The 26,750-nt window shown below is 41.2% G+C and overlaps 1 protein-coding gene across 9 annotated transcripts in view; it reads right to left on the reverse strand.

Moving 5' to 3' along the window:
* LOC125459854 (cyclic nucleotide-gated cation channel beta-3-like) overlaps positions 1-26,750 on the reverse strand; it is a 189,249-nt gene that overhangs the window by 68,824 nt on the left and 93,675 nt on the right. For 6 of the 9 annotated variants that reach the window (XM_048546802.1, XM_048546800.1, XM_048546806.1 and 3 more), the window contains 4 exons: positions 24,995-25,048; positions 20,402-20,516; positions 19,994-20,030; positions 14,771-14,933 (listed from right to left, as the gene is read on the reverse strand). In XM_048546802.1, coding sequence (XP_048402759.1) covers positions 14,771-14,933; positions 19,994-20,030; positions 20,402-20,516; positions 24,995-25,048 — 369 coding nt within the window. The remainder of the gene's footprint in view (positions 1-14,770; positions 14,934-19,993; positions 20,031-20,401; positions 20,517-24,994; positions 25,049-26,750) is intronic. The other 3 variants (XM_048546808.1, XM_048546807.1, XM_048546804.1) reach the window with 1 other exon arrangement.

Below are 26,750 nucleotides of genomic sequence, written 5' to 3' on the forward strand. Positions count from 1 at the left end.
AAGTCTTGTGCATTTTATCACTTTGAAAGTGCAGATTGTGCTTCCATAAATGTCTGGGTTGGATGGGAAAGTGAGAGGGATTGCATTCACGTACTTGATTTCCTTGTGCAATTGTTACTGCAAATGCATGGATTTTGTATGTGGGCCCAGCGATGATTTGGCATCTGTACAGTAAATTAAGTTTGGCAACTATCTAGGGTGGAAGTGGTATTGACCTGAGAAGTAGATGTCTGTTATAAAGACACGCTCATGTCAAACGTTAATTAATTAATTGTCTAGAACTAGATACTGAACTTTTTAAAAAGACAGTTTCTAACCAAAACAAAAACTTTATTTGAAACTAAAACTGGAAGGCTTAATTTCACATTCCACTCCATTAGGTAGAGATACAGGGTCTACAAAAGCCCCAGCAGAGATAAGTAATCCACAGAGGATGTAAGTAGTTTTCTTCTTACCTGATCAAGAAAAGTTCACAATATGCAACCATGGAAGAAAGACTCATTCGGGCATAACTTGGAACGGACAATGGACCTTAATTTCCTTATGTTGACTGTACAGATGTAAGCTAATAAAAGCTACCATTTTGGAGTATGCAATGGACTTCTGAACTTCTCGTGGCAGGTGAAGATAACTCCTGTGATCAACCAATCATTTTGTGTGTACATGGATTTCAGCTGCCAGGAGACCACTGCTAGCTGTGAAACAACATAATTTAGATTTATAACAGTGAAATGTTCCAATGAAACACTTCACAGGAAACCTATTAAGCCACTTTGCTATCGAATCTTGTTAGAAGATATTAAGGCAAATGGCCAAGAGACGTAGGTTTAAAGAAATATCTAAAAAAGGGAAAGAGCAACAGAGAAGCAAAAGTTTAAGGAAGAAATTCAAAATCTTAGGCAGCAGGAAGCTTGAATGTGAAAACAGGACTGATCAAGAATGTGATTTAGTGCATGTTGGACACAGAAAACAAAGCTTTAGATGACCTGGTTATAAAGGGTAGAACCTGGAAGGCTGGCAAGGAGTTTGGTTTTAGTCTTCAATGGGATTGGTGCATCACTGGCAAGGTCAGTACTCATTGTTAAACTCTAACATCTCTTAAGGAGGTGGTGACAAACCACCTTCTTAAAACTCTGCACTCTTGTGAAGTGAATTACTTCTGCAGTGAAGTAGACACCAGCATTTTATTCCGGTAACAATGAAGGACAGTGCATAATATTTCAAAATCAGAATGGCATACGACTTAGAGTCATAGGGTAATAGTCATACAGCACGGAAACAGGACCTTCTGTCCAACTCTTCCATGCCAAGTAAGTTTCCTAAACTAAACTAATCCCATTTGCCTGCGTTTGGCCCAAATCCCTCTAAACCTTTCCTATTCATGCACCTGTCTAAATGTCTTTTAAATGTTATGACTGTACCTACATCTACCACTTTCTCTGACAGTTCATTCCATGTACAAACCACCCTCTGTGTGAAAAAGTTGTCCCTTTTAAATTTTTGTCCTCTCGCTTTAAAATTATGCCTTTAGTTTTGAATTCCCTACCTGAGGGAAAAGACCTTTGCTATTCACCTTATCTATGCCCTTCATGATTTTATAAACCTCTGTAAGGTCATCCCTCAACCTTCTACATTCCATTGAAAAAAATTCCAGCCTATTCCAGTCTTTCCTCATAATTCAGACCTTCCAGTCTCAATAACTTGTAAATTGCTTGTAAATCTTTTCTGTACTGTCCCCAATTTAATAATATCCTTCCAATAACAAGGCAACCAGAACTCTACACAGTACTCCTGTACAACCGCAACATGACGTCCCAACTCTAATACTCAATGGTCTTAGCAATTAAGGCAAGCATGCCAAACACCTTCTTTACAACCCTGTCTTACCTGTGATGCGACTTTCGAGGAATTATGTATGTGAACCCCTAGGTTTCTGTTTAACAACAATCCTCAGGGCCCTGCCATTAACGGTGTAAGTCCTGCTCTTGTTCATCTTACCAAAATGTAACATCTCGCATTTATCTAAATTAAACTCCATCTGCCATTCCTCGTGCCGTTCCTGTGCACCTGATTCCTTCAGCTTGTTGTAGAGGGTGTAAATTGGGGGAAAAGAACACTTCCATTTTTTCTGACCTGCTCCATGAACAGATGACTCCGTATTCACTGATTCAGCCATTTTTATCTACATAAATCAGAAAATGACTTGCTCTGGAGGGTAGCCCGAACAAAGGACCTGGCAAGGCACTTGCAGCCATTTCACCACCTGCATTGTAACTGGAGATGTTTAAGAAGAAGCAACAATCTTTGAGGAGCTGTCATTCAAATATTACCACACTCAAACTCTTGACCTTTCCAATAAATGTTGCAAATGCTACAGTAAAATTAGAGTTCAGCCCTGAGGGACGAAGCATCTGAGGAGTTTCAACTACACTCTATATATTTATACAGAGCGCATAAAAATTGTATAAATATGTTGGTAGGGGACAACCTACATATAGATGTGAAGTACATGGTGATGGCTGCATTTTTTTTTCGCCTTCTGACAACAAATCCTTCCTCCACATCTGTTACTATTCCGGGTGTCATCAATTTTTTACAGCATGGAAAGAAGCCCTCTAGCCCATCTTGATCGTGATGGTCATTAAGCATTTGTCTATTCTAAATCTACTTTCCAGTATTGTAGCCTCATATAGCATAGCATTTCAAGTGTTCATTTAATTACTTCTTAAATGCCTTGAAGGTTCCTCCTTCACCACCCGTTTTTTAGGCAGTGAATTCCAGGTACCCTTTTGGTGAAAATATTTTTCTTCAAATCCCCTTAGACATTCTGCTCTGAACCTTAGAACTGTACTCCCTGGTCGTTGACCTTCCTAATTAGTGGAAATGTTTCTCCCTCTCTAACCTATCTGTGCACCTCCAAATTTTGTACTTCTCAACCAGGTCCTCCTCCACCCTTCTCTAAGGAAAATAACACCAGTCTATTTAGTTTTCCTTAATTGCTAATTTGCTCCGGCCCAGGAAACATCATTGTGAATCTCCTCTACACCCCTTCTCATGCAGTGGTCAATCTCTGCATGTTTTCTGATCTGAAAAGATGACACAGCCCATCTTGTGGCTGGAAACCTGCCATTAGTTTTCATCTAGTGAGACAGCAATCCAGCAATTTATTTTATTATTTGTTCATGGCATGTGGGCATCATGTGACATTGATTGCCTTAATTTCCTCAGCCATTCAAACTTACCTCCCTCTGAACTGACTGCACTCCATGCTCAGATTCAACCCTGACTTTGTAATCAAGCCTGTCAACAAAGATGCTATTGTCTGGAGTACTGATATCGACATGAAAGAAGCTGAGCATCAATTTTCGGACTCCTCCTATCTCCTCCGGACCATGACCCTAGCATTGAACGTCAGGCTATTACATTCATGAAGTTCACTAATCTCATCATTTCTGGGTATACCACTCCACCGCCACCTCTCCGAGGCTCCAAATTCACAGTCTCCTAATCCCACGCAGCCTGCTACTACTTCTTCCTAAAACCCACAGGACACCTCAGGCAGACCCATTGTTCCTGCCAACAGGAAGTATCTCTTCTACCTCAACTTGATTTTTATTTCCTTTGTCCATTTCCTTCGCACTTACTTCCACAATTCCTCTGATATTTTATGTCTAATTTGCCAGCACCAGTTACTCCTCTTCACCACGGACATGCAATCCTTTTAATGCCCACTTCCCATCAGGATGGTCTTGGGGCTCTCTGCTTCTTCTTACAAAGAAGGCCTGAACCATTCCAACTAGCACCAACCCCCCCCCACGTGGCTGAACTCATCCTCACTTTCAACACTTGCCTTTCAACTCCTCTTACTCTCTTCAGATCAAAGGTTTGGCCATGGATATCTACATGATCTCCAGTTATGCCTGTTTCTTTGTGAGGTATGTGGAACATTCCTTGTTTGAATCCCGCTCAGGTTCCTCCCAACAGTGCATTCCTCAGCATATCAATGACTTCATTGCTGTTGCTTCCCTGTCTCATTTGGAATCGGAAAAATTGATCGATTTTGCTTCCTATTTCCAACCTGCTCTCACCTTTCCTGGTCCATCTCTGACTCCTCTGTTCCATTCCTTGACATCTCTGTTTCTATTTCTGGGGACATGCTGGCCACTGATATCCGGTACAAACCACTGTCTCCCACAGTTACTCGGACTATAGATCCTCATACCTGCTTCCTATAAAGACTGCACTCAATTCTCCCAGTTTCTCCATCTCCGTTGCATCTGTTCTGATGATGTGACCTTGTGCAGAGGGCTTCAGAAATGTCCACCTTTTTGCTCAACCAAGGATTCCTCACCCCCAGTGTTGACAGGGCTCTCAGCTGGGTCCGACCCATAACCCGCACTTCTGTCCTCAACCACTCTCTTCTCACCCACAATACCATTGGGTCCCCAGTCCTCACTTAACATCGCACCAGCCTCAGCATTCAAAAGATCATAAGCCACTTTCTCACCACCTCCAAAAGGATGATACCGCCAGTCACATATTCTCCTCTTCTGTCAGCATTTTGCAGGTACTGTGCCTTCCTGGATGCCTTTGACTACTCCTCCACTCTCAACACTCTCAACTCCCACACCCTACCTTTCAATGCAATCACAGAAGGTACAACACCTTCTAATTTACAACATCCTCACCAAATGCAGATTGAGCAATCGCTTTGCAGAACACCCACGTTTTGTCCACAGAAATGATCCTGAGCTTCCAGTTGCCTGCCATTTCAACAAGCCACTGTACTCCCTGGCCAACATTTCTGTTTCGGGCCTGATGCGGTACTCCAGCAAAGCTCAGAGCTATCTGGAAAACACTATCTCATTTTCTGCTTTGAGATCCTGCAACCTTCAGGATTCAGTGTCGCATTCAATAATTTTAGAACCTTAAAACCTTCTTCATTGTCCTTTACCCATCCCCATACCCCAGGGGTTGTCATGTTATGGGCTGTTTTTAACACTGCCAACCATTTGCACCTACTTATGGTTCCATTACAAGCTTTTCTTTCTCCCTGGCACATTATCATCCAACCCTTTTCCTGCCTAACTCTTTCTCTCCCTCTGGGTTCTGCCTATCCGCTCATTATTTTTACCCCAGTCCCCTGTCTTCAGCATATATGCCACCTTTTCCAAGCTGCTATCAGTTCTGAAGATGGGTCACTGGACTTCAAATATTAACTCTGCTTTCTCTCGACGAATGCTGCAAACCCGTTGAATTTCTCCAGCAATTTCTGGTTCTGTTTTTTAATAACAGGAGTTAAAGTGAAGTTTCCTTTTAAGTTCAGTCTTATTTGATCAAATAAGGGGAAAAAAAAGTCAGATTGCCACAGTGTTGCCTTGTGCTGTAATGTGCCTAACAGTAGTCTAGGTCATATACTTTCAACAAGAACACTACAACACTATGTTGGTTTGGGTACAAGGCGAAGAATGGGAGTACAAGTGGCTGAAAGGTCATCAGAGGAGACTGCAGCACAGAAGGGAACGGGAAGAATGGCGGGATTATTCTGAATCTCAGAGAAAGTCTGCAAATTACTCAAAAGGGCACAGAGCTGAAAACTTGCTATTTTCACTCAAAATTTAATGAAGTAGCAATGAGACAAAATAGCTACCACCAAATACAGGAGGGGGAGGAAGGGGATGGGGAGTGGAGGGAAGCATTGGGGAAATTGGGGCCCCTTTCATCCTCATTCCCCCCTCCCCATATCTAAAACCCTCCCACATCCTCACACACTCTCCCACCTTGTGTCCCCACTCCCACTGCTGAACCCCACTTCAATATTGAGCTTCTTCTCTGTATATGCATGCACAGCCTTTGTGAATGTTGTTATTGAACTTTTATGTGCTGATGTAATAGGGCCTGGAATTGTGTGCATGCATGTCCCTGGATTAGCGTGCATGTGCAATTTCTTTGCAGTTGCAGGTGTCAGCAGGTAATGTCTTCATTAAAAGGTCAGCCTTTTTGTAAGAATAGATACAAAAAAATGTATAGCTTCAAGCAAACTTGATCAGCTAATACTTTGTATCAATTAGTCCTATGACATGTCAAAAATGTCAACAGAAACTTAAAAGTCTTACCTAGGCTTGCCGTTTTTGCATCACTTTTCACTTGACACTGGAAAATAACACCACAGATTTTCCATATTCTCACAATGAACTACAAGTGTGCAAATACATGCTCTGTGATGGGCAAGGATCCCATTTTTGGGAGGGATGCAATCATAATGGATAAGTACTTGAATTTCACTTCCACAGTATAGTAATGCCACTTTGGTTACTTCTGGATAAGGTTACACAGCTCAGAGCTCTAGTCTGAGGCATGCCATTGGCCTCCTTGTGAAGCCTCCATTGCACACTGGCAGCGCAAAACATGTTGCTTCATTGTGACTGATGCCACAGTTTAGGAATATTGTTACTGTTATGCTGTTTAATTCCAACATTCCCTGGAGATTACTGGTTCACGCATCTGAGATGGGAACCCACAGTTGGACAATTCCTTGTGGCTTTGTTGCAAGTCTGATGACAGCATTAAACACGAGATCTATTATAACAAGATAAACAGGAACCTCTGGTCGTTGCCACACAACCTCCACTTAGAGAAACAACAGCTGAAGATTCCCCAAAGTGAATGACTAGACCCAAAAACTACTGGTCATATTGTTATTATCTACATCTATCAATAACCCAATGCAGGCAGACAGCAAGGATATCCTGGACATCATCACCGAACTGTCATTCATTGGAGCAGGAGTTGCAATGGGAAAGGAGAGGTGGCCAACCCATCCTGGTTACATCAAGCTAACATTGGTCCTGAATTTTTAAGCAGTGCTCTTACCAAGGAGCAACTAGAAATCTCTGTTTAATTCCCAATTGATGGCCTATAAATGCAAATGAGATGGATTAAATTCCATTTTCTACATATTACACCAGTTTTAATACAGCCCATGATGAAAAGGGTTGAGGAGCTTCAGCAGTGGAATTCACTAACATTGCTGGCTTCCCCTGGTGCAGGGCAATATAGACTACACCCACTTTGCTTCAACAGCGTCTCATTACCAACCTGTTGAGTTTGTCAATTGAAAATATGTCCACTCCATTGATGTGTAATGTAAGGTTATATGATGAACAGTTTCAGGCCAATCTAAAGTATGTGTGTACTTCTCTATTTCAGCACTTATTAACCTTTGCTATTTATGTATTAAAATGTTCTTGTCCATATTATTGTATGCGTAATATCTTTGAGTGATTCACCTTCAAGTATCTTCGCTCTAGAGGTCTTCCTCACTGTTGAAGAGAATGAAGTAGTCAATGAGTCAGGGCAGTAATATGGCATGGCGTTGATATCTAGGTGTTGCATTGCAATGTCTCTTCCGATAGGCAGCAGATAAGGAAAAATGCTGAAGCAGCTCCAGTTGGCAATTGGAATCCTCTGTAAAGCTGAAGTTACTTTGTGTTTTCAATGCAGCCTGAGTGTTACAGCAGTATTTAGACTTCTGCAAATATAAAGAGATCTGTAGTGTATGAAAACAAAGGATTACTGAGATCATGACTCATGTCAAAGATTTATTAGGTGCCATACTGTCCTATTATCTATGAAGTGATTTGAAAAAAGTAGGCTTTTGTTCTTAGAAAGAGTGAAAACTAGCCTTCAAATGAAGGTAGGAAATTGGATAACAGTGACCCTGGCATCATGAGTAGTTGTTCCGTGGATATTGGCTAAAAAGATTCCGATAGTTGATTGACACAGTGTAAGTTACCTGTCCCTAGAAATAAGATTTACCAACACAGGCTCAAAGGCAGATGGCAGTCCTTATCAGACGTTTTGGGCAGCAGTCCTCATCAAGTGGTCCTCATTGGGCAATTCTGAAAGTACTGTCTTCTCCAGAGAAAAGGAAGACCCAGAAAAGATTCCCTAACTCCTCAGCTAGACAGCAGCATGCTGCCTTCACAGCTTTAAAAGGCGAGCACATTTCATGCCAACAGGCTCTTTGTCCTCTGATATCAGTGAACCATTTTCAGTTGCTATATCCTCTTTATCTAATTAACTTACGTATCATTTTTAAACTATTGCTCCTTAACAAACTCAAACTGTCAGAAAATTGCTTACAAATTGTCAACTGCCTATATTAGGTAACTATGAGAAAGCTTCTGGGAGTCCTTTGCGTGGTTCCTCCGCCCTGGATATGCTTCCTGGCACCTGACTCCTTGAGAGGTAGAGGCACCTGAGGTGAGGTTGGGGTCTCTTGACCGCTATCACCTTGCCATTGACACTGAGCTCTTATGATTAAAGCGATGGATTACAGATCCAAGCTCATGTCTATGGAGGCAGCCAAATGCATGTATGCCGAAGCCAGTATGGTACTGATAATATTCGCGGGTTCCTGCACCCTTCAATCCAGTTTACCAACTACCTCTCACAAATCTGCCTGGTGGGGTGCAGGTGAAAGCCTTGCTGATGCATTTCCTGAGGTTTCAGTAGTTTCTCCCTCAGAAAAGGAGGTGATGCTGAGGGTCAGTAGTACTGACCTCCTCCTTGGGGGTGTTCACTGGGTCTCACTAGTGGCTGCATAAGACAAGACAAGGAATTAGTTTTGTAGAAGGATTGAAAGCTTACAGGTTGAGTGAGTATGATTGAAGATGGGAGAGCTGTTAGTGATGATGCACATGAAGGAAGTGGTGACATATTCCCAGTGAATTAATAGAAAGCACAGAGAACAGGAAGGATTAGTTGTTTGGGAGAATGAGGCAGATAAAAGCCATTGAATGGAAATGCTGTGTAGAATAGTGAGAGTTGTAATCTGTCAGACTCAGTGACAGTGTATGCAGTGACAGTTAGGTAGTTAGATTTTCTGCACTGCTGGAAGTTGTATTTAACCTTGGAAAATGCACTGATCCAGGACGCTACCTCTGTCCAGGTGGTCTGGGGATGAAAATGGTGGTCATCCTCATCACCACCCTGTCACCAGCACCTCCAGGTCCTTGTCTGAGAAACAGAGTGCCGGGTTCCCTATCTGGACCATTTTGTTCGTTCCAGTGTAGCAGGCGCAAGGTCTGAAAGACTGCTTCTGGCATGCTGCATGGGGTGGTGCACAGCTCCAATGCTGTGGATGTCACAGAATTCTGGCAGAGGCTAGCACTTCCACCTCTCTTGCTGCATTATCCCATGAGACAGGTGCCATAGTGGTTGGTTGCATAATTAATGTGCTGAAGACTAGAAGATTTCATGAAAGTGATGAATTTCGATGGCTATGGAGATAGGGCTGTAGAATGGGACTAGCTGGGAGCCGATACGGACATAATGGGTTGAATGGCCTCATTCGCTACTTTGATTCTTTGAGTAATCTCAACATGGCCTGTCGTGGGCCATGTGCCACAAAGTGTCACCAAAAACAGCACTTCATCAAAAAATAGGAAAATTAAACCTAACACATGAAGTTAAATACTATCAAGATGGATGGCTATGAATGATGACAGCAGGAAATGACATGTAAGGAGGTGAATGACCATGACTTTAGCAGTGTCAATTTGAAGTGGCACGAGATGGTATTACTTCTGGGTTATATCACACAATGAAACAGAATATTTGCACTTAGTGAAACCTAATAAAAATGAAAGGCTTCTATTCTTTAGCAATGTAGGGAGGTAAGAGGTGTCCTAGCACATAATGTGGTGTTAGCAATACAAGCCATGTGAAGCATTCTGTACTCCACATTGGCAAACTATGCAATTTTAGCTAGTTAAAAGCATTATCACCATGCACACTTGGGGTCCATAAACTGTAGTTTTGGTAATATATGCTAAATCTTTCTGGACTTTATAAGTGGAATGCCAACAAGGATAGTATGTGCTATCAGAATTGATGGCAAAATAAATGTATCCATTTTTCTTTAGATTTAAGTGCAATGGTTTTCCATATATCAGAAAATCAGCTCACTGAAGAAAAATACAATGTCCACTTTACTTCCCAGTGCTTTTGATTTTACATTTAGGATTACTTACTGAAGAAATGAACATGGTGGATTTAAATAAATTTTAGGTGAAACAGGCTTTCAGACATTCATTCCTCATTATGTTGTCTTCAGGGTTCCTTATTGAAAACTTGTTCGACAGTTCATCATTCTAAAGCGTAAACAGGAGCTTTCCAACACTTGCCCTGAAGTTATTCCCCTCAGCTCTGAATCTGTACCTGAATGTTCAGGTGTAACCAACAATTTTGTTCTGAGATTATAATCTTTGAATATCTTACATTTTACATCTCTATTAAAAGCCTTTGTCTTTGAGATATCACCCTTTTAAGGCAATTCATATCATTTGGCTTCCCATATGTTTTTAAAATTAGGAATCAATCTTGTTGCTCTCTTCTGCACCTCTCCTACGGTCTCTACACAAGAATAACAGGAATTCCATTCAAAATATTAAGTATTATCTATGTATTTTGCCATAGTTCACATAGTTTAGTGTTTCAGTTTTTTTAAATTGAACCGTAAATGTTAGTAAGTATCTCGAGGCTGGATAACTGCAAAGACTTAGGATACATATGATCCAATTACAAAAAAAACAATAGTAAATTGTAAAAGTAATGTACAAAATGTTAGTGCATTTACTGGAAAAGATCAATGTAAAAGGGTAAGAATCATAAAACAGCAGGTTGGTTTACTAAGCTAGAACTGGAGTCATGATGTTTACCGTGATTTCAGTGAAAGATTTGGACTGACTTGTAAACAGTAGATTTGGAGGCATTAAGTCTAGAAAGAGGGCAATTTGTACCATTAGAGATATACATTAACCACATGCTTTAAGAATTAAGCTTTGGAATTACAAGCTAGTTAACTTTCATTTCTACCAGAAAACATTGCCACAGAGTTGGGTGAATCTCAGTGAGAGTCTTTATTTTGATTTTCTCTTTGTGCATAGCCAACAGTGAGACAGATATAGAGAGGCACCTAAAAAGAAATGGCCAGCAGGAGAACTGGTTGATGTTTGGAAAGCATCTAAAAGACCATGTAAGAGTTGGATCTTTTGCAGCTGTATCACCTTGGAATTTGAGAGATTAACAAGTAGGATAAATGCTAGATCAATTTTCTATCATAGTCTTGTTTTGAATAACTGCCTTTTTAGCTTTTATCCATCATAAGATAAAATTTGCATGGTGAAAATGACTACAAGAGTTCTTTAACTAATTGAAGAAATCTACAGAGATTCCCCTGATGTAAATGCAGATACATTCTGGAAGTATTCTTGGTTGCAGTTTGAAACCAAAGCTGCAAATGGAGAGTTTTGCTTTCTGATGTTTTAGTTGTTGTAGACCAAACAAAGAGAGGCCTGTGCTTGTACTGTGGAATCCTGAGCTATGAGGATTTAAAGGAAATTCAAAGGGTCACAAAACCAAAAGCTATTGAAAGGTCCCCCTAAAGCCTTATAACTTGAGGAGTAGCTGGAAAATTGGAGAAAAATCTGAGTAAATTTTGAGAGCTTTGATAAACCATTGATTTAGTAATCTAGACGTGAATCAACCCTCAAGGTTCATGAAATATTTAAAAGAACTCTCGAGGAAAAGTAGAAAGTGGGATTGGATTTGTGCTTACGTTTTTATAAACTATAGTTTTAATTTTGGAGTGATTGTTTGGTTTAATTTCAGATTTTCCAACCCCATCACTAAAGACATTTTTCCCACCCTGCCTTTGTTTGCCTTCCGGAGAGACCACTCTCTCCGCGACTCCGTTGTCCGCTCCACACTCCCCTCCAACCCCACCACACCAGACACTATCCCCTGCAACTGCAGGAAGTGCTACACCTGCCCCCACACCTCCTCCCTCACCCCCATCCCAGGCCCCAAGATGACTTTCCATATTAAGCAGATGTTCACCTGCACATCTGCCAATGTGGTATACTGTATCCATTGTACCCGGTGTGGCTTCTTCTACATTGGGGAAACCAAGCGGAGGCTTGGGGACTCCAAGATAACAAAGTGATGCTTTGCAGAACACCTACGCTCGGTTCACAGTAAACAACTGCACCTCCCAGTCGCGAACCATTTCAACTGCCCCTCCCATTCCTTAGACAGTATGTCCATCCTGGGCCTCCTGCAGTGCCATAATGATGCCACCCGTAGGTTGCAGGAACAGCAACTCATATTCTCTTTGGGAACCCTGCAGCCCAATGGAATCAATGTGGATTTCACAAGCTTCAAGATCTCCCCTCGCCCCACTGCACCTCAAAACCAGCCCGGCTTGTCCCTGCCTGCCTAACCTGTTCTTCCTCTCACCTATCCCCTCCTCCATTTCCTACCTACTAACCTCATCCCACCCCCTTGATCTGTCCATCCTCCCCAGACTGACCTATCCCCTCCCTACTGCCCACCCATACTGTCCTCTCCACCTATCTTCTCCTCTATCCATCTTCAGTCTGCTTCCACCTCTCTCCCTATTTATTTCAGAATCCTCTCCGCATCCCCCTTTTCTGATGAAGGGTCTAGGCCAGAAAATTCAGCTTTTGTGCTCCTAAGATGCTGCTTGGCCTGCTGTGTTCATCCAGCCCCACACTTTGTTATCTTATAGACAGAAAAGTTTGTTTTTGTTTTAAAAACATGAAGCTTGTGGCATAGTGCCTTTCACTTGTTCCTTGAGTGCTCATATTTCTCTCTAAAATATTAATGGTCCCTTAACCAGATCAAGTTGGAAAATTGCCCACTTTGGTCATGAGTCAATGATAATATTCAGATTCCTTCTAAAGTTTCCGTTTGCTGGTTTATTTCCTTCTCTGTAAACCAATATTATTCGAACATTCTTCCAATGTCTATACCTCAGCATTAGTATGTGATTATTAGAAAGCTTCATAGCAGATGAGTTCTTCTGCAAAACAAAAGATGTATCCTCATACCAATCAATTTCCTGCTTTATAGCTTCAACACAAATCGAACTAAACTGATTTAGCAGGATAAAAACCAAAGGACTGCGGATGCTATAAATCAAAATAAAAACAAAGTTGCTGTAAAAGCTCAGCAGGTCTGGCAGCATCTGTGAAGGAGCAAAAAAGAGTTAATATTTCGGGTCCATTGACCCTTCTTCAGAACTGATAGTGGCTGGGAAAACTTCAGTTTAGATGAAAAAATAGGGAGGTGGGTGAGGTAGGGAGTAAACAATAGGATAGAGCCCAAAGACAGAGAAGGACAGTTGGACCGACAAAGTCATTAGCAACTCCTTTGTCTGTCCAACTGTCCTCCTCTCTCTTTGGGCTCTATCTTATCATTTACTCCCACCCACCTCCCTACTTTCTGCATATAAATTGACGTTATCCCAGCCACAGATAACAAAGTGTGGAGCTGGATGAACACAGCAGGCCAAGCAGCATCTTCGGAGCACAAAAGCTGACATTTCAGGCCTAGACCCTTCATCAGAGATGGGGGAGGGTGAGAGGGAACTGGAATAAATAGGGAGAGAGGGGGAGGCGGACCGAAGATGGATAGAGGAGAAGATAGGTGGAAAGGAGAGTATAGGTGGGGAGATAGGGAGGGGATAGGTCAGTCCAGGGAGGACGGACTAGTCAAGGGGGCGGGATGAGGTTAGTAGATAGGAAATGGAGGTACGGCTTGAGGTAGGAGCAGGGAATAGGTGAGAGGAAGAACAGGTTAGGGGGCGGGGACGAGCTGGGCTGGCTTTTCAATGCAGTGGAGAGAGGGGAGATTTTGAAGCTTGTGAAATCCACATTGATACCATGGTGTTGCAGGGTTCCCAAGCGGAATATGAGTTGCTGTTCCTGCAACCTATGAATGGCATCATTATGGCGCTGCCCAATCCCCATCGTCTCTCCATCCCAGTTTTCTGATGAAGGGTCTAGGCCCGAAACATCAGCTTTTGTGCTCCTAAGATGCTGCTTGGCCTGCTGTGTTCATCCAGCTCCACACTTAGTTGTCTCGGATTCTCCAGCATCTGCAGTTCCCATTATCTCTGATCACATTTTTCTGGCCACCATCAGTTCTGAGGAAGGGTCACTGGACCCAAAACGTTAACTCTGTTTTCTACTTCACAGATGCTGCCAGACCTGCTGAGCTTTTCCAGCAACTGTGTTTTTGTTCTTGATTTAGCAGGATATTCTGTGATCTTGGATGAACACAGCAGGCCAAGCAGCATCTTAGGAGCACAAAAGCTGATGTTTCGGGCCTAGACCCTTCATCAGAGAGGGGGATGAGGAGAGGGTTCTGAAATAAATAGGGAGAGATGGGGAGGCGGACCAAAGATGGATAGAGGAGAAGATAGGTGGAGAGGAGTGTATGGGAGGGGAGACAGGGAGGGGATAGGTCAGTCCGGGGAGGACGGACAAGTCAAGGAGGCAGGATGAGGTTACTAGGTGGGAAATGGAGGTGCGGCTTGAGGTGGGAGGATCTGCAGTTCCCATTATCTCTATTCTGTGATCTTATTTCTTTTTCTAATTTCTGTATTCTTTATGTGCAGTACATTGTAGGCAAATTAACATGGGAAACTCTCTGCCCTGAATTGCCTTCCTTTACTTGCCACAATCACCTCCTTGGCTTTACTTGAATTTTGCCTATCCCTGCTCAGTTTGCGTCCAACCTCCATTAATCTCTTCTGTAAGTCATCTGCATTGACAGTGCAAATCCACATTCTGGAGAAACAGAAGGAATTTCAGGACAGAACTCACTAGTGAGTGCACAACACACTTTCAATAGTGTAACCCAGCTAACTTTACTCATTGACCTGAGTTTCTGCTCATACCTTTGTGCTGACATGGAGACACCTGGCACTGTAAGTGTCTGGTTCTTGTATGGAGAAGAGGGTACTTTAGCTGGTGGCAACTTGCCATTCTTCGGTGTTAAATTAACGCTTTCAGAATCCACATCTTCAATGTTGACCGAGGGCCATGAGGTTGTGTGAGGATCTGACAGAGTAAAAAGGCAGATAAAATAGAGATTAAATATTGACCAGAGAACCTGATAAATACCAGTCAGATACTTATTCCAATATGGGTACTCAGTCATTGCACCCCCAAAATACAAGTCTGTGAAGATAATTTATTCTGGGAGTGTGACATTGTGGAACTGGTATAAATATGGTGACCTCAACTTATTAACATCATACTAAAAATTCTGGAGGGATTCAAAGCCAGTACTTAATTTAATCTTCACACCACAGAAGACATCTGGGCGATAATCTTTAGTTAACTGCAGATTAAGAACGCTTTGTCCAGTATGTATGTTCTCATTATAACTGCTGTGAATTTGCAATGATAACTCACTATTTTAGCTTTTCAATGGGAAACTGCCTAAGACATTCTGTCAGATGTCACATGTTACCAGGTTATACTCCAACAGGTTTATGTGAAATCACAAGCTTTTGGAGCGTAGTCCCTTCTTCAGGTGAAGTGGGAGAGAAGCCCTCAGAGCACAGAATTTATGGGCAGAGAGATCAATAGGTCATTCGAACGTTGTGAGTAAAGTGTTAAATAATAAGTTTCTTCAGGTGCTCAAAAGTGTTAAACGGCGTGAGTAAAGCGTCAACTATTGAATAACAAGGGTAGGGATGACCTATTAAATCATGCAGGGAGATAATTATGAAAAATTAAAAATAAGGTGGTGCTGGAGACAAACTAAATGACTGGAATAGCATGATTGGTATAAGAGTCACCTGATGAGGGTACAGGCGAAATAATAAGTAATCTTTTGATCTTTTGAGCTCTCTGCCCATAAATTCTGTGTTCCGTGTGCTTCTCCCTCATTTCACCTGACAAAGGGCCAATGCTCTGAAAGCTTGTGATTTCAAATAAACCCATTGGACCATATCCCGGTGTCGTGTGACTTCTGACTTTGTCCACCCCAGACAAGCACCGGCACCTCCACATTAAGGTCTTCTGCCATTGTTTTCCCTCTTGGAAACTGGTCAGGCTTTCAGCCTGTTCAGGTGTGAAATGAAGCAAAAGTGACAATGAAATTATGCTATTAAGTTTGGCAGTATCTTTTCACGCTAGCCTAGCCCGCCTCTTCAACTGTTTTGATCTCTTTTGCACCTACTCTATTCAGATCCATTCATTTCATTTCTCTGTCCGCAGACTTCTCTTGAGATGTTGCATATTTTCCAATTTTTTTTTTGTTTTTATTTTAGATTTCTGTTTGTGGCATCTTTATTTGGTACCAAAGGAAAGTGGGACATTAGTGAAATAAACACTCTAGTCAAATGCTGGAAAAAAAGTAAAAAGTGAAATGGATACATAATTAACTTATTGACCTGGTGCGAAAGCAAAGTGTAAGGTAGCAAAACATCCATCACTCTAAATATCTTCCAACCTCTGCTTCTCAGTCAATAAGGATTTCCTGCTACCATGTCATCCAGGCATGGTGCAAAACTATTGTGGTGTAAGATTTGTTTATCAGAAAATTAATGCATAGTCATTTTCTTGAATAGATTCACAGTTTTGCAGAGATTTCTGAGAGGCTAAAGGCTTAAGTAATGAGGACAGGTATGTACACATTTAAATATAGAAATGTTAGAGTGATCTCATCAACGTATAAGATGATTAAGAGTTGATATGGTAGATAGAAATCACTTCCTCTGGTGAGTGAGAGTCCAGAGAAAGAGGACATAACCTTAAAATTAGAGCCAGACTGTTCAGAGATGATGTCAGGAAGTACTTCTTCTCAAAAAAGGGTAGCCAAAAACCAGAAGTGTATTTCCTCTTAAAAGTCGCTGAGGCAAGTAGTCAATTGAAAGTTTCAAAGCTGAATTTGATAGGTTTTTGTTAGCCAAAGACATTAATGAGTTATGCAACAAAGACAGATAGTTGGAGATCAGATACTTGTCATTCATGATCTAATTGAGTGGTGAAGCAAGCTTGCAAGGGGCTAATCCTGCTCCTTTGTTCTTATTTAAATCTGCTTTTGTAAATCTTGTTCTTGCAATGTGAAGTAATTTAATCCTCCAGAAATATCTGAGGTGAATGCTAATTGGACTTCAGGTTTCAGGGAAATTAATAGAGGTCAGTATGGGGCACCGAATTGAATACAGGTAGCTTTGATGGTAGTCCAAAGATTATTTTGTGAAAGCATTTAAGATATCGACTGTAACTGCTTTACAAAAAGAAGATTGAAACTACACACAGACAGGTCTTAAAATATACAATATCAGACATTCACTGAGAACAAACAGACTAATATACAAATTACAAAACATAAAGCAATCACAAAACATAACGGACATTATGTTCACCTATATGATGCAATGGAGACCATTCCTCAGTCAAGAAGTTAGGGTTTATGACCCCAGATGCTTGTTTCCTATGGCTAAGTGGAGATAACCGAGAGCTGGAACTGCAGTAGCTGGGCACATTGGGTAAATCTAAAGCATACTGGGAATTAGGGGTGGAACTTCTGGGTGTCAGCGGCATGTCACGAACAAGATGGACTAACTCTAAGTCTTTACTTCGTTTAGGCATGATAGCAGTTACTAGGCACATGTAGAAATATGACTCAAGCAGTAAGGAGGGTATCTGTAACTAAAAAGCAAAAACAGATTTAAGTATTAAGTCCAAAGAGTCTAAATTATACAGCCTAGGCTACAGAACTGTATATAGATCAATACTGGCTTTACCACAATATGCAGTTATGACATACTCATCACACATCCTGTGCATGTATTTAAGACTCCTCTACACATCTCATCCAAAGCTACACTGATAACGCACTTCAAAAGTCAGCCCATTCACACACAAATTTTGTCTCTGATTTTTAGGATATGGATCTGGTTTTATTTATGATTGTTAGTCTTTTTGTCCTTCACCACATCAACCCCACTCACTACCCACCCCCATATCCGCTCCATATTTCTCACACCTCCAATACATCATCTCCCACTTAGCCATTCTCCCAGTATCCAGCTCACAAATTTTATGATAACACTGGCAAATCTTTGGAATGCTCCTGAATTTTTTGAACAGTTAAACTGTTAAAATTTCCTTTAAAGGAAAATGTTCCCTCTTTTGAGCTTTCAAAACTGTTAGTCAAACAAAAAGATTCATGTTCCCCTTGAAAGGAATCTGAAATTTACTAAAAAACACAAAATTCTGGGAGATCACAGTGAGTGAGGCAGCATGCATGGAGAGAGAACAAGCCAACGTTTTGAGTCTAGAAGACTCTTCATCAGAGCTGATGTGAACTGTGGAAGGTGACAGCATTTAATGGAGGGGCTGGGTTGGAGGGTGGAATGCTGGCAGAGAAAGATGTTGATAGTTCAGATTAAGTGATTGGAATTTGAGAATGGTAGAACAATGGTGTGTCTAATTGCCAGACTGGAAAGTACAGACTGTCTCACTGAGGTGTGGGGAGGGGAGAGACGACATGGCGACAGAGAATATAACAAGTGAAGCTAAAAGAACAGGAAGGAGCGGGAGTGGGTTCACAATTTGAATATGTTGAACTCAATATTAATTCCTATCTACTAATCCTAATTCTGCCCAAATAAACAATCAGACCTTATAAAACCACTTTAAAAAACTTATTACAGGCCCTTAAACTGGCAGACTCCAGTCATAGCCATGTAAACAAGTCCTTACTGAGCTGAAATCATTACTGAGATTTTGAGTTCATGAAGAAACATTTAAGGCTGAGGTTTAGCTCTTTAGCACTAGTTTGGTATCCCTGGTGCCTACTCACTTGACCCACCTCAGCTTGTATGACAAATGATACGCTGTTGGGTCTCTTCCCACTCCCATCACTTTTCCCACCAAATGTACAGAGGCTAGTGCCCTGTATCACTCACTCCATCATGAAATTTATTGTATAGTTGTATTTCAGACTGTACTATGTACTTCAATGTAGGTTGTTTCATACAGCTCAGCAGTAAATGTCCTGCACACAATATGGCATATTCTTACAAACTTTTGTTTTATTTATTCCATGCTGTGTCTGTACCCTTGATACTGGAGTTATAAAATCTTCCTATAATTATGTTTTGCAAATTTATATATTTTGTAATCTTGATGCAAATAGTGCTCAAACATGTTTCATTGTTCTTCCTCCTGTCATACGGATTATATGTTCTTTAAAACAGTTTACTTATTGTGAATATTTACACACTTTACACCCAAGGAAACGTTGACATTCTCTTTGCTGGACAATATGCTACAGAAAAGATTTAAATACACAAAATTGTCACAGTGATGTTAACACCTTTACATCTGTGGAGTTAGACCTTAAGCAGAGTTCCACTCATATAATTATAGTAACTGAAACAGATATGACAGATATAAATATGACAGATCTGAATGTCAATTGAATTTCAAATGAATTATTGTAGATCAGAAGATAATGTTTGAGTCTTGGGCACAATTAGCTATCCAGGTAGTGCCCAAAATTACACTTGTTTTCAGAGATGAAGTTTTGGTTCATGTTTCTCCTCAACTTAATATAAAAATCATAAATGTAAAATCTTTCTTAGCCACTGCACTAGGGCAGCATTGTAAAATGTAATTGTTTATTTTTTTCCTTGCATTATAAAGTATATGTAAGAATGGTAACCTGATGGAGTTTTTTTAATAAAGCAGATGGTGAGTTTATCAGAAAATAACCATCTTAATAAGAGTATCCAGTATTCCATGTCAGTAATACAACTTCCAATACTAAAAATAGCTTCAAAAATCTAAGAAGAATCACTTGAACAGTACACAGCATTCATGTTGTGATTACAAAAGTTATTTTTACAAGTTTTTAAAAGTCTTTTAAAAGTTTTTCAGAAGTACCCTTGCCTTTTTTTTCAATGTCAAGGTGAGATAATGGAAGGAAAGATTTATCTATACATTGGATGCTGTCAAATTCAGAGTTTGTAAAGAACATTAGCCACATCATTCAGAGAAAATCTTCCTTCACAGTATCTGAATAACCAAGTAGCTCTAAAACCATAAAAAAGCAACAACCCTTTCCAACAAAATGCAGATGCATTTGAAGCACTCACCTTCTTCTTCCAACTCACTCTTCAAAATCTCCTTTTCCTTCATTGAAAAATAAAAATGTGAATAATGAAATATGTGAATGATTGATTTTCTGCTATCTGTACAAAGCTAGTTTATGTCAAATTTCTTTTTTGTTTGAGATGAATTGATACATACAAATTGTGAATACCTGGTGCGTAGTTTTGAAGTTTGGATGTGATTTGTATATCATATCATTATGTGTTGCTTTGTATAATTCCCCTCTCCTTTATAAAAGATGATATTCTCTGATTTACTCTAAGATACATCACACGAGATTTACTAACAGATCTGAAAAAAAGACTTTATCCACACAATTCTTTTCACTATTGGATTGTTTCTTTCAGAGTAATGCTATGATCCTGTACATGTTGGCCAAGTGTAATATTTACCTGTTGAGAGGGGCTGGTCTCAACTGCTGCCAATACTTGATCTTCAGAGGCTTCTTCATCGGGCATTGGTGGCACAGTCTGGTCACTCTCCACTGGGCAGATGGCAGTCACATTACTACAAAATACAAAAAGGAGTGGTGTAGATTCTCCAACTTCACCACCGAAAAGCAGAAATAAAAACAAAAATTGTGGAAAAACTCCACAGGTCTGGCAGCATGTGTTGAGAGAAAGCAAAGTTAACATTTTGGGTCCAGTGACCCCTTTTCAGAACTTCTTAGATTTTCCAGCAAGTTCTCTTTTCATTTCAGAGAAAAGACAATTTTGCTAAGAATTTCACAGACATCTACCAAACATGGAAATGTAAGCAGTTTGAAAGTTAATATAATCATTGGATATGTGATCAGATGTTTTGATCAGAGATAATGCGAACTGCAGATGCTGGAGAATCCAAGACAACAAAGTGTGGGGCTGGATGAACACAGCAGGCCAAGCGATCATCTGTGTTGGAAGGTGGGGAGAGCTAGAAAAGGATTATCCAGATTTTTTTTCCTTGTTGGTCATGTTTACTTTCTTTTTCCTGCCTTTTCTGTGGATTACATGCCTTCTGCTGGATAAAAAATCTCCATTAAACTTAAGAATTAGGGACAGGGTTGATCGTTTCAACAGCTGGTGTTGTCCTGCACATTATTTTCATGTACTCCAACCATGGAAGAAATAAATACATGAGGTCTGGGAGTTAAAGTCTTTCATGTTCAATTCAGACTCCTGCCTGAACCCAATGGAAATCACTCACTAGCTTTTAAGATGGGAGCAGGGCTTTTAGTTGTGAGGAGGGAACTATCCCTGACAATTAGGCAAGTGGATAAGTTTAAGATGCTGAGAGACAATTGCAAAGGTAGCAAAGGGAGCCTGATGCATAAAATGTTGAAGGTTTCATTGAAAGCCCTGGAACATTTGGCATTGGGCAGGATTCAAGCAGATGCATATTAAAAACATGTTGAGCTCCTGGTCGTGTGCTAGGATACTTATAGAACATAGAAAAGTAAGCACAGTACAGGCCCTTCGGCCCACGATGTTGTGCCATGGAATAATCATAATCCAAAAATAAAGTAACCTAACCTACATTCCCCTCAATTCACTGCTGTCCATGTGCATGTCCAGCAGTCGCTTAAATGTCAATAATGACTCTGCTATGAGATTCTTATTGCCACCACAGCATGATGAAACCTGGGCTAGATTTTCAAAATGGGTTAGAACGTTAGGGTAAAGTAGGGGATATGCATCGTCAGCAAGGAATATTTAAGGGGGTTAAATTTGGATAAATCCTAAAACTGACGGAATATCCACAAAAATCCGTGACAAATCAACAGCAGTTTAAAGTCTACCTAACAGATTGGCATAAAAAGGCGCAGAGTGAACTCTGCTCTTATATTCACTTCTTACCAGAACAACCCATTCTGGTCGTGCAGAGATGAAGATTTTCGTCCCTAGATTCCACGCACGCAATGACAGATAAAAATCTACTTCCGCCAAATCGACGGAAAATATTCCGATTGCTGCTTTAATGCTTTCGGGAACGAAATTCTCTTTCAAATAAAAGTGCTCCTCAACATAAGGCAGCGAACTTTCTGCTGAGGTGCTTGATTTACATTACTGCCCTCCGGATGAGATCTCCATTAAATCAAAGGCTATTTTTCTTTTTGTTTGCATTTTGCAGCTTCTCGTGAAGCTCGGTGACCGAGGCCTGCTGGCTGCTGCAGAAATGCGGGATTTTCCTTGTGTTTTGCAGGGTGACCGCAGTAAGTGACTCTCCCCGAGTCTCCGTCCGGTCAGCACCACTGCCAGCGGACAGCTCCTGCCCGGCTATCGTTGCTAGGAGACCGAACGCAAGCGGCAGGAGTCGCCAGGAGACGGGAGGCTCAGGAGCTCCCTGTCTGCGAGAGAGAGAGAGAGAGGGGAAGACGGCCGAACCCTTTGCATCAACTTACTCTCCCATATTGCAAAACTGCATTTAACACTGCTATGAACACACGAGACATTAACACTTCGCAGCCTTCGCACGCATTACGAAGAGATTCACAGCAGGCATTATGGACAGCAATACACATCACATTCTGTAAATTATTCAACAAAACAAAAACCTACCGAGAAACATTCAGTAAATTATAAGTAGATCATATTGTCCAGCAAAATGAAATCAGATAATTTTATACCAGTGTCAGATTGTTGATCATTCTTTGGTCACAGTCTGTCCTTTATTATCAACATCCTTCTCACAGGAGATACTAACCGAGTATTCTGCATCATTATTTACTGTAGGGAAGGACATGGAAGATAGAGAACTTGGAAAAATAAATAGTGACATCGTGAAAAATGGCCATATTGCAGAGGAGGAGGTGCTGGACTTCTTTAAATGCAGACAGGTGGATAAATCTAGATGATTTCTAGAGCTCTGTGGGAAACTAAGGAAGTGATTGCTGGGCCCCTTGCTGAGATATTTGTATCACTGATAGCCACAGGTTTGGTGCCAGAAGGTTGGAGGTTGCCTAACATCGGGCCACTATTTAAGAAAGCTGGTAAGGAAAAGACAGGGAACTATAGACCGATGAGCCTAACATGAGCAGTGGGCAAGTTGTTGGAGGGCGTCCTGAGGGACATGATTTACGTGTATTTGGAAAGCTGAGGACCAATTAGGATTGGTCAATGTGGCTTTGTGCATGAGAAATCATGTTTCACTAACTTGAGCTTTTTGAAGATTAGATTAAATTAGATTCCCTACAGTGTGGAAACAGGCCCTTCGGCACAAGTCCACACCGCCTCTTGCAGCATCCCACCCAGACCCATTCCCCTATAACCCACACACCCCTGAACACTATGGGCAATTTAGCATGGCCAATCCACCTAGCCTGCACATCTTTGGACTATGGGAGGAAACCAGAGCACCCGGAGAAAATCCACGCAGACATGGAGAGAATGCGCAAACTCTGCACAGACAGTTACCCGAGGCTGGAATTGAACCCGGGTCCCTGGCGCTGTGAGACTGCAGTGCTAACCACTGAGCCACCATGCCGCCCATTACCAAAGACCCCAGGGAGACTTGAAGTCACAACCCCTGGTTTACAAGGCCCGTGATCTAACCACTGAGCTACAGAAATAATGAAGAGGACTGATAAAGGCAGCATGCTGGACGTGATCTATGTGGACTTCAGTAAGGCATTTGACAAGTTTCCTCATGGTAGACTGGTTTGCAAGGTCAGATCACATGGAATAGAGGGAGAACTAACTATGCGGATACAGAACTGACTCAAGGGTAGAAGACAGAGGGTGGTGGTGGGGGAGGCTTGCTTTTCAGACTGGAGGCCTACGACCAGCAGTGTTCCACAAGGGTCGGTGCTGGTTCCACTGCTTTTTGTCATTGATATAAACTATTTGGATGTGAATGCAGGAGACATAGTTAGTAAGTTTGGAGATGACACCAAAATTGGAGGTAGAGTGCGCAGTGATGAAGGTTACCTCAGAGTATAACAGGAACTTGACAAATAGGCCAATGGGCTGAAGAGTGGCAAATGGAGTTTAATTTTAATAAATGAGAGGTGGTGCATTTGGAAAGGCAAATCAGGGCAGGATTTATACACTTAATGGTAAGGTCCTTAGGAATGTGATTGAACAAAGAGACCTTGAAGTGCAGGTTCACATTTCTTTGAAAGTGAAGTCACAGGTAGATAGGATGGTGAAGAAGGCATTTGGAATGCTTTCCTTTATTAGTCAGTGCATTGAGTATAGGAGTTGGGAGGTCATGTTGTGGCTATACAGGCCAGTGTTAGGTCACTTTTGGAATACTGCGTTCAATTCTGGTCTCCCTGCTATAGAAAGGGTGTTGTGAAACTTGAAAGGATTCAGAAAAGATTTACAAGGATGTTGCCAGAGTTGGAGGGTTTCAGCTACCGGGAGAGGCTGAATAGGCTGGGACTATTTCCCCTGGAGTGTCGGAGGCTGAGGGGTGACCTTATAGAGGTTAATAAAATCTTGAGGAACATAGATAGGGTGAATAGTCAAGGTCTTTTCCCTAGAGGCAGCAGCCCAAAACTAGATGGCATAAGTTTAGAGGGGCAAGATTTAAAAGGGACCTAGGGGCAACTTTTTCACACAGAGAGTGGTGTATGTATGGAATGAGGTGACAGAGGAAGTGGTGGAGGGTGGTATGATTAGAATATTTAAAAGGCATACGGATGGTTATATGCATAGGAAGGGTTTAGAGGGATATAGGCCAAATGCTGCTAAATGGGACTATATTTTTTAGGATATCTGGTCGGCATGGACGAGTTGGACCGAAGGGTCTGCTTCCATGCTGTATATCTCTTTGACTGTTTGACCTTTTCACTGCCATTAGGATTTCCTTTCCATCTCACTTACTCTATCTTTGCTATTCTATCTCATCATACCACAAAAACTATTTTCCCTTCCTCTCCTACTTCAACACAAATGCATAAAATCATTCTTTCAAGATCCTCATCTGTTTCTCATTCATTCACTCTCTCAAACTCTGCCATGTTCCTCTGACTTTCTCCTTCAGCCAAGAAGTAGAAGACTCACGCTGCTGGAGATGGTTCTTTATTGCTCTGGTCTTCTTCACGTTTCAGCATTGGTCTGACAGATAAAAAATATGTCATAGGTGTCCAGTCTAACATAGCAAACCATCATAAATATTATGAGATCTACATAGTTTTGATAGATGTTGACAAAAATGCTTTCAATATATAGCAGCAAACAGCAGTGTAAAAAGCAAAAATAGTGCTGTGATCAATCACTCACAATAAATTCACTTTATTTACAATGAAATTAAAATTGGGCAGTTTTGAGAATAGACAGAGGATTGAAATACCGGATTTAAAGAATGAACCAGAATTTGGAAATCTCAGTTATCACTAACATGTACTTTCCTTGGTATACTAAATGATCTCTTTCTTATCTGATCTCAAATGCTTTTTCACTTTATAGTGCCAATTTCTCATTTTCACATTTTCCACTTTCTTTCATTTGTTTTGGCATTTACTTGTTCTCTCTCTTCTGATTTGATCTGTTCTTCAAAGAATAGAAGTAGTTCATTTATCTCTCAGGCCTGTTCTATAATGTAGTAAAATTATAGCTGATTTGAATCTTAACTCCATTCACATATCCTAGTATCTCCTTGACCAGCAAAAAGCTATTCATTCAGATTTATAATTGTTAATGGAGCTAACTTCTACTGCCTTTTTATTGGGAACAAGAGCAAAAACAGAAATTGCTGGAAAAACTCAGCAGGGCTGGCAGCATCTGTGGAGGAAAATCAGAGTTAATGTGTCAGGTCCAGTGACCCTTCTTCAGAATCCCTTTTTGGGGGGTTTGGTTAGCTCAGTTGGCTGAACAGCAGGTTTGCAATGTGAAGTGGTGTCAACAACGTGGTTTCAATTGCTTTACCGACTGAGGTTATCAAGAAGGATTCTCCTGCTCAACATCTCCCTTTACCTGAGGCACGGTGACCCTCAGGTTAAACCACCACCAGTTATCTTTTAATGGGGTGGCACGGTAGCTCAGTGGTTAGCCCTGCAGCCTCACAGTGCCAGGGACCCGGGTTCGATTCCCACCTTAGGCAACTGTGCGAAGTTTGCACATCCCCCCCTGTCTGCGTGGATTTCCTCCGGGTGCTCTGGTTTCCTCCCACAGTCCAAAGATGTGCAGGCTAGGTGGATCGGTCATGCTAAATTGCCCATAGTGTTCAGGGGTGTGTGGGTTTTAGGGGGATGGGTCTGGGTGGGATGCTTCAAGGGGCGGTGTGGACTTGTTGGGCCAAAGGGCCTGTTTCCACACTGTGGGGAATCTAATCTAATCTAATGAGTCTTGTAAAACCATGACAACTTTATCTCTTACTGCCTTTTTGGGGAGAAAATAGCATACTTCCACTACTGCTCTCATGAAGAAGTGTTTCCCAATTCCCCTCTGGAATGAAGTGGATCTAATTTAAGATAATGTCTCCTTGTAGTAGGCTCTCCACCAGTGGAAAATTGTTACTTTCTACCTACTCCATCAATAGTATCCAGAATCTTAAAAACTTCACTCACATCATCACTTAATTTCAAATCCAAGAAATACAAGCATAATGTGTATACTTTCTCCTCATAGTCTAATGTCTGTAGCTCTGGTAATATTCCAGTGAATCTACACTGTACTCCTTTCAAGACTAATTTCTAAGGCACTGTATCCAGATCTGTACTGCATAAAAAGGTCCTTTTTTAAAATGTATAATCCTCTAGTTATCGAAGTTAGCACTCCATAAAGCTTTTTAACCTATCCATCATGTTTCAATGATGTG

This window comes from Stegostoma tigrinum, chromosome 16 (genome assembly GCF_030684315.1).
Source record: "Stegostoma tigrinum isolate sSteTig4 chromosome 16, sSteTig4.hap1, whole genome shotgun sequence".
Taxonomy (NCBI): domain Eukaryota; kingdom Metazoa; phylum Chordata; class Chondrichthyes; order Orectolobiformes; family Stegostomatidae; genus Stegostoma; species Stegostoma tigrinum.